Source organism: Egretta garzetta, unplaced genomic scaffold (assembly GCF_000687185.1).
Source record: "Egretta garzetta isolate BGI_Z169 unplaced genomic scaffold, ASM68718v1 scaffold231, whole genome shotgun sequence".
NCBI classification, from domain to species: domain Eukaryota; kingdom Metazoa; phylum Chordata; class Aves; order Pelecaniformes; family Ardeidae; genus Egretta; species Egretta garzetta.
In genome coordinates, this window is record NW_009258727.1 from 5467205 (window position 1) to 5476332 (window position 9128).

Below are 9128 nucleotides of genomic sequence, written 5' to 3' on the forward strand. Positions count from 1 at the left end.
TTAAAAAAAAAAAAAAAAAGGACAACTGTAGCACAGGCAAAGTGATTATAAAACCAGTTCTGAATAAAGCTAGAAAGCAGATAACAAGGGTTCATTTTAACCACCCAGGCAACAAGACTCTGGAGCACTCTTGAAGGGAGAAGTTGGGACAAACTTTCCCACATTCTTTGATTAATGAGTCTTCCTTAGTTTAAAGATACTGTATCACTGACAGAAAAGGTCCCCTCCAGACTCCGTGAAAGTTTAAATAGGCTTTGCTTTCCTCTTCTGTACTTCTTTTGCAGAAAGGCTGGTTGCAGACACAGAGGAGCTTCCTGACAGTTAGTTGAACTGACAAATTAGTTAAGTTCCCCCTGTTCTTGATCCCCAGAGCATTTACAGGTTCGACCAACAAAGCACCAATGGCAGATATTGCTGATGGGATTAGGACAGGGCAACTGAAGCAATGTAGATGAACTCAAGTGGAAAAATAAAAAATAAAAAAAAATGTTGCCACCAGTGACAAAGGCAGCTGAAGAAAAGTTACAGGCAGAAGCCTGAGAGACAACAGAGCTCCACATAGCAGAGCCTGGGGAAAACTGTCTAAAAGCTGTTGTTAGATCAAGCATGCAGGCACACACAAACACCACACTGGAAAAAATCCTACTTAGTGAAACAACAAAATAATCTAGTAACTTCCATTCCGAAATAAGCATGAAAGGAACTGAAGTTCAGTAATAAAGCTGTAACCTTCCGGCTCTAATCATGAGTATAATACTAGGTGGACCTATTAAGGAATACATACAGGAAGAGGTGCTGCCCAACTCTTGACCTCCTTTTTTTCCATCATATAAAACCTATATTCCATAACTTGTACTTTTCCGATTTCAGGTCTACTTTGATTTGAAAGGAATGTTTTTGACCCTTGAAGGTTCAGCAACTTCAAACCATGTTACTCCACTCCCTTGGTCTCTTACTGTAGTTTTCATCACCTGAATGTTCTCAGGTGTTTATGACAAGAAGGAAGAAGCCAATTACACTTTTTTAGTAAGAATGATGAATAACAGATTATTCTTAGAAATTAAATAAAAAAGGAATGTTTGCTTCCCACTATGATAGTTTGCTGGATTGTATTTAACTGTTGGAAGTCCTGGATGCTATAGTTCAAGTACATGTATACATTACCTTTTAATGCAGAGGGCTGGAGATAGTCACAACTATAAAGCAGACAAAAGAAACCTAAGCAGTAAACTTCTTGTGTCCTATTTTATAGGCAAATAAATGTATCACATATAGAGATAAGTAAACATATGTACTACTCACATCATACGCAAAGTAGTACTTACAGGGTAATTTTCTTGAAATAGTTCTGCTGTTTCACACCATAGCCTAGTGTTCTCCTAGTAATTTATACAACATTTAACATTATTTTGTCTGGGAAACACCATCTAATCGAATATGCTGAATGACATGAATGTTTCTTAAATTAATTTGGGCAAATTTCTTTCCTTGTCCTGAAATGAATAAATGGCACAATTTTTCATAATCTATTCAGTATAAACTAGATCTAAACACAATTCTGATTGCATTTCTTTTTTTTCCCTCTAGTATTCTTATCTCTATAGGAAATTTCTTCCTGTATTATTATAATAAAGGGATTATTCACCTTTGTATTACTGTAAAAATAGAGATAGGTATCTCCAAAATAAAATTCAGAAAAATTTTGCAGATAAATTAAGGCAAGAGTTCACAGAAGAAAGACAAACACCCTCTGAGAACAGCACGGTGTAAACAAAGAGGGACTAAACCCCTCCAACTTTCTCCTAGTTATCCTGGGAGGGGTTAGGAGGCAAAGTTGCTAAAATGCTCTTGGGTGCCTCAAGTCTTCATATACTAGAAACTGAGTACTAGAACTGAAGAACACATTGCAGAATAAGTTTTCATTTTAAAAAAGCATGATAGTTATTGGGCTAAACTCTCTAGTTTGTCAACAGCTTTTTCTTCCTGTTTCTAAATAATGTTCTTGTTACCGCATCATTACCATTTCATACTCATCAACAAAATCTGACATACAGTGAAAAGCATGCTCCAGTAGCTGTCACTTAGCTTTACTAGACTTTATGTCCCCAGTGAAAAGCACATGTCCTAAACATTTAGAAAATAAGTTATAACTCCCATATCACTCCAAGCATAAGAATAAATTTTTCTCTAATTAAGAGTCACCAATGATGTGCCAGACAACCAAACTGTCCCAAAGGAAGCTTGGAATGTTCTTAAATACTGAAGACAAAACCCAAAGTATTTCTTGAAGCTCGCCAACCACTTCAAACATAAGTTATACAGTGCTGGAGAAAGAAGCTTATTTCAATTCCTTATAGAGTTCATTAAGCAGATGAAAGCCTACACAGCATACATGTGTGTGCCTATACATACACTACAAAAAACCCAGGATGTCACCCCTGAAGTGATCTAAAAATGCTCATATTCTTAATACGATCTGGAATCTTAATAAACTTTGCCTAATGACCAAATGAAATTGTCGCAGAAAAGTCCACCCACTAATATCCTCACCACCAGCATGTTTTTTCCTTGTTTAGTAATAAACAGGCAGTGGTATCTTCCTAAGCAGAAGGATAGACATGGGCACTGTTTTAAAATATGAAAATGTATTTTATAGATCTGGGGTTTTATTTACAAAGAATTATCCTTTCATATCAATAGTTCTTCTTTTCCTGGCTTATAAAGAAAATAAGAATTTCATAGAGCACAGAGAGTTTAGCATGTATGCCCAATTAATGTGAGATTTTCAGTATGCATGATCAAACACATACTTGTTATACCATCTCATACAGCAAATCTATGACCTAGTTCTAGAAATGAGTTATCTTCAGGTTTAAAGACACCTCCTGCTCTTAATGATGCCACCAGCAAAACTGCTGTAATCATAATTTTAAAAAAAAAAAAAAAAAAAATTATCCCTAAGTGGTGGCAAAATCCAAAACCCAGAAGAAATTTTCAAGTCATGACTACTTTTACAGAGAACACAACACAAATGCCAGCTACCTTTTAACAAAAGGCTATCAGGTTCAAATTAGTCTTATCCACTCCTTGGCCCCCACATTGTACACTGAACAACGAGTTACTGAGATTTTTGCAAGAAACGGCAACATGGGGGCAGAAATAAGTAGAACAGGGAGAAAGTTTATGTTTTTATTACTAAGACTTAAAAATCCAAAAGATGATACAGGTTTCAGACACTCAAGAGAAAGAATCCTTTTTGTCTCTAGTAACTCAAATAAAAGTATTTACTCTGCTAAATAATCTTCAGAAAGGTAAGTGTACATTGGCAGAGTAAACAATTTTTTTCATATTATAAAATTAAAACTCTTCTAAAGCCTCAAATCAGAAATTTTGCCAGAAAGTCTTTGTTCCAAAACCCAAAGGAAACTAAGTCTTTATTGGTGATCTACATAAAAACCAACACCTCGCACCTTCTGCCAATTTGTTTAGCAATCCATTATCCTCATAAAGTTGCAAAATAAAAATAAAGTTATTTCTTCTTGCTTACGGTGAAAGGTTTCAAGCATTTCCTTTCAACATTTTACAAATTAAACTTAGGCATTAAGTAGGCATTATGCAGAAGTATGGAATTATTTCTGCATACCCTGTGACTATATCTGAAAAGCTTTTCACTGATGTAGAAAAAAAAAAAAAGAAAATCTTTATCTCTGTGCAGTTAATAAACTTCAGGTACGTATGGCAAATGAAGGTACTTTTTTGTTTGTTTGTGTCATTTGACTTTCTTTATCCAATCACCTTCTCCAAGACCTATTCAGGCTTCTATTTTCATGTGTCTTCTGTTAATACAACCACTCAAAATATAAAACTATTTGCAGACATGCATAAAAGTATTGGTTTTTCAAATATATTTTTATGTGGTAGAAATGAGGTCAGCTTGCATTTACATTAATATTTAGCTTCTCAAATTGGTAGTTTATAAGAAAACATTCATGTACAGAAAATAGCTGAAATATGGTCTACTGACTACCAAACAAAATGACTTCAGCAACTATATCATTACACAAAAAATATCAGTACATCGTTATGTAAACCTAAACTGAAATATTAATGCCCTTTTCTCTATCACTTAAAGTTTTTGTATTGCCTGTTCCTACCATCAGTTGTATTTCTGTAGCAAATTTTCAACGTGTAAAGTCTTTCTGAAAAGTTACTTTGCGAATTTAAGTACTGGATGTTTTCAGGGGAGGAAAGCAGGGCAAGGTAGGAAAAATTAAGTGAACATAACAGAACAGTGCACAGGAAGAAGGAATTAGCAAATTGCAGAAATTCTTTCCCAACCCCATTCAAAACCAGTTCTTGCCTAAATTAATCCCATCATCTCTCCTGCACATGCCTGGTAAATTAAGATGCTGCCATGTGATTTTTCTCAAAAAAGCAAAAAAAAGCATAGACAACACTTGGATAAAGTATGCTGGCATAATCCAATATGAAATAATTGTATATTTGTGCAGCATTCAAATACATACAGTATGGTCAATACGCTACTGTACCTCATTTTGAAGTTCATCGCCACTTTTGGTAGAAGCAAGCATCTCGTACAAAGTACAGCAGAGGTCTTCTGTTGTTGGCCCTCCAGGGGTACCCCCTTGAGATTCATTCAGATACTTTCCAACTTCACACCATAGAAAAGAATCATCTACTTTTTCCATAGACTTGAGATCAGATTTTTCATCACAGTAATTCTGCAAGTGATTCAGCTGGTTATTCAGAAATCTGTTATAATCTAAGCTTATAATTTTCTGCGCATCAGCCTCACCATTCACAGGCAGCTCCTCAGAGTGATCCAAATCATGCATGTCAAATGAAAACACTATATTTTTACCAAAGAACACTCTGTTATCACCATTTTGCTCTTCAGCCATCCGTATGAGGGCTGTAAGCTGTTCTTCAGTGAAGTGAGAAGCAATCCGACATGTGGCATTACAAGCTGCAGTAGCAGATGATGATGGAAATGGCCCAAACATCTGCTTGATCGCCTTTGTCTCATCGTGACCAACACATTCTTTCCTGTGAAATGTCTTAAAGAGAAAAACAGCTCCGCTTTCAATTGCCTCTTGTCCATTTTCAGCTCCAACTGTTAACAAAAGGAAAAACAAATGCAATTTTACACACTTCAAACTAATTCTCTTTCATTGCCTATAATGTAACTGTATTCAATTTCTTGCTGCAAGTCTCAACAGAGATATGAAACGAAGACCATAACAAGTAACAATTGTTGCAAGGTACTGAATTGTAAAAGTTGTGTGATAATAAAGCATCTATCTTCATTATCCTTCTACTTACTAGAAATTCATATTAAGGATTACCAATGCTTTCTTATTTTCTGAAGTAAGAGAAAAAACTTGCCTGCGATCTTAAACTCACAATAAGATATTTATGAGCTTTTTAAAGCTAACAAAATTCCACTTTGTAGCAATGTTTATTCACTGCCTAATCTGAATATTCATAACAGACTAAACGTACAGAACTCAGCTGGGAATTACCACATTCTTGTAGTAACTCCCAGTAGAATTACTACAGAATGCGTGTTAGTTAGAAAAATTGCCCAAAGAAATTAAAGCAAATAAATGCATGAATTTAGGTTTGTATCTACAAAATATCAAATTATGCTAATAAAAATATATGAAAGAAAAACATGAATTTACCTCTGACACAAATATTCACAAAGGCACTCAAGGAGAACATAAGCAAACCCACCATATGATGAACCAAAATGTCACTACTAAACAAGATTTTTTTGTTTGTTTTATGTGAGGACAACACGCAGAATTTTTTTTGAGGTTTAAAAAACGTATTCTAAGAAGTTGGGCAGGTTACTTCAACATTTTTAGTACAATTAGTGTTTCTTACAAGATTGCATAACTTTTAAGACATTTGAAAAGCTTACTGTCAAGACTTACAAGCTGCTATTGTCAAGATGTCTTTATCTGGTCATTTCATTAGTTATATCAGGAGCGACTGGCACAGTTCCAGCAGAGAACAGTATGATTTAAGTGATAAAACCAGTGATTAACCCCCAGCACAGCTAATTCAAAAAACTCTTAACACAAACTATTTATTTTAAAAGGAACAATATTATTTATTTTTTTAAAACCTCAAAAAGGCATTTCTGGCATAGTAAATGTGGCTATTCTCTTTTCAGTAATCAAACCTGGCTTGTGCCTGCCTCTGTATACCTCTGCTATCCAATTATGAGCCCATGTACTTGCTCTCCTACGCCCCTGTTTTCTGCCTTTTGAAAAACTTACTGAAATCTGTGGGAAGGTTTTTATTACTTTGGCATTGTTACTTGTGACTTGGTTCAAAGTAAGTTAGGTTCAACTCTAGCAAAAACAACATGTTTTTTTCCTCACAATGTAACAGGAAAGAGCAAAAGAAATTCAGCATAAGCAGATGCAACAAGGCTGAGTAATTAGAAATATAACGTATAAATGGAGGTGCCTAAAAAAAAAAATAAAAAAAAAATCAGTATTGCTCTTGAATTTCCCTATAGTGCACTCTGAAAAGCTGAAAAGTTCATGGAGGGAATTGAAAGTGATATTTACAGGATCATTACATATACATACGGAAGATACGTGAGGAAGATACACACATATACAATATATATGCAAATATATCTCAAAGGAAAAAGGTGGTTCAGCCTCCCTCTCAGCATTAGCTATATAGGAATCACAGGGAAAGAAAACAAAACAACAACATCTGAAAGCTTACAGGCCCAAGTTTGGCTGCATGAGCCTCACTCCTACATTCCTAACATACAAATACACATCTTTAAATAAAGTCACTTTTAAAATAAAGTCACTTATGTCAGAACAGAAGTACACATTACTGAACTAAAAGAACAGTTGTACTGAAGGTTTTGAGAAAAGACTCTTAGGTTTATTATGTGCTAATTCTCCTTTATTATCAGTGTCTTCTATTCATGGAAGCATCTTTGGAAAGAATACTACACCTCCCCTCCGAATATAATGAGCCAGCCAAGATGGCAAGAGATGCGCTACCAGAGCTGCTCTTCCCTTCTTGTTTTTAGGCCAATCAGGCCATTTCAGTAAGTGACATTTTCCCTGTCAAGTAAATCAATATTACAGTGTCTGTTGCCTAGGCTGAAGTCTCATTTCCTTGAAATTAAGCTAAAAAGGCATACAAGCAATCCTCCTTCCCTACTATACATTTCTGATGATGACAGTTGGAAAATTACTTTCAGTCCAGTTTGTGCCTCAGTCACAGTAATCCATTCTTGTTTGTGCCTCCGTAACATTAAACATCTTTAATCAGAAGTGTCAAAGCTGATGCTGTCTTTCTAACTTGTTCTAACTAAATAATCACGCATTTATTTTCATTTGGTTTGTCCTCTCCATTCCATCAAACAAAAATTTACTACTATTACTTTCAAGTCTTTCAGTTTGGTCTACCTACCCACCACACCGGGCCTGGTGTTAACATTTGGGGAAAGGAAGAAAAAAAAAAAGCCACATGCTTAACTTCTGGCTTGAAGAGGTTAAAGTCTACTAACAGCACAAGCTCCACTACTTGTATTAGAATAATAGGATTAAAAAAAATTAGGATCAAATTTATAAAAATAGCGGAGTTGGGTCACAAACATGGAAGGAATGAACCACAAAGCAACGTTTAGATCATGTGTAATGTCAGATGAGCTTAAAACATTTTTGTCAGTGATTTGAGAAATACTTGGAATTTTTCTTCTGATTACTCACTAAAGCAATAGCCATTACAACCATTAACAGCTTTAACAGACATCATCTGTGCAACTGTACAGCATGACCAATTACTGGACACTAGTAACTTGCTTAGCCTTTTTTGAAAGTCTGTGTTTAGATGTTTGTTTCTTTCTGAATTTAATATTTATTAAAAAAAAAAAAAAAACAACCTGTTGGGAAACAGTAACATGAATGAGGCAGGTTAACATTTGGATTGTGATAAAATACACTCTGGGCTACAATGCCAAAAAAAGCAGATATGTTTATCCATATTAATTCTTTCCATCTTTTACTTAGGGTTCTGTTAAAGATACTTGAAACATAACCAGAAAAGGAGAAAACATACCTATTACACTGAATTGAAAAATTCTTAAATATGTGACAGCTAGAGCTTGAACCATGTACTTAATTTATGAGCCAGTGAAGTTAAATTCTGCTAACAGCACCAGCTGAATTAGTTTCAGTCTCTAGATCAAAAACTAAGTGTCCAATCAAAACTAGGTTTTCACACCTTCTTTGCCACAACGTATATTCAGTGTTAAAAGCTTAAATCCAGATTAGTGAAATTTATTATTTATTTCTCTCCCCAACACCAAACACTTCAAGCAGAAAACATTTTTTAGCATTTTTATCTGCTAACGTAGCAATCCAATTTTTCATGATACAATCACGTGGAATTAAAGCAGGTAACACCAAGACTGTTCTTTTTTCAGCGTATTACCATTCCAAATGAAGCTGTTGCTTTTCCTTACTAAAGGTCAATCACAAACCATACTACACACTATACAAGAACACTATAAAAAAGCAAGAATATCCACATCACAATGGAATCATATTTTAAAATAAAACAGAAAACCAAATTGTGCATATACATATCTGATTAACTGGAGTTTCAAAGACATTTCAGGGCAAGCCTGGTGTCAAGGTAGAACTAAAATTGTACCAGTATGCAAAGTATGTAGGCAGAAAGCAGCTTGAAAAGAAAAACACCAACAAAACAGTCTATTATTAGCCTGTTAGAGAATGAAAACGTACCTATTTGTTTTGCAGCTTGTAATATTGTTTTTAAGTCACCATTCACAGTTTGGTGTTCTTTTTTGTCCAAATTGTCATCAACAAACTTTATTATCTTCTTCCAAGTAAGATCAGACTTCAGCAACTGTTCATGTATTTTTGATCTTTTAGTCTGAAAATGCAAAACATTTCGGTTTTAAAAATTTATTTCAAATTAGTATACGAAGGGTCCTTTAAAATTAAACACCAGATAAAACCACTTCTTACCAATTGCATTTAGTCAGTATGTAGTAATGATCGTAAACAGTTTCCCTATTACCTTTCTTTACACTCTTT

At 34.7% G+C, this 9128-nt stretch overlaps 1 protein-coding gene across 1 annotated transcript in view; it reads right to left on the reverse strand.

Annotated features, from left to right (window-relative positions):
• ASCC3 (activating signal cointegrator 1 complex subunit 3) overlaps positions 1-9128 on the reverse strand; it is a 261873-nt gene that overhangs the window by 251972 nt on the left and 773 nt on the right. Inside the window, exons 2-3 of the mRNA XM_035888780.1 lie at positions 8814-8964; positions 4551-5134 (exon numbers count right to left, since the gene is read on the reverse strand). Coding sequence (XP_035744673.1) covers positions 4551-5134; positions 8814-8964 — 735 coding nt within the window. The remainder of the gene's footprint in view (positions 1-4550; positions 5135-8813; positions 8965-9128) is intronic.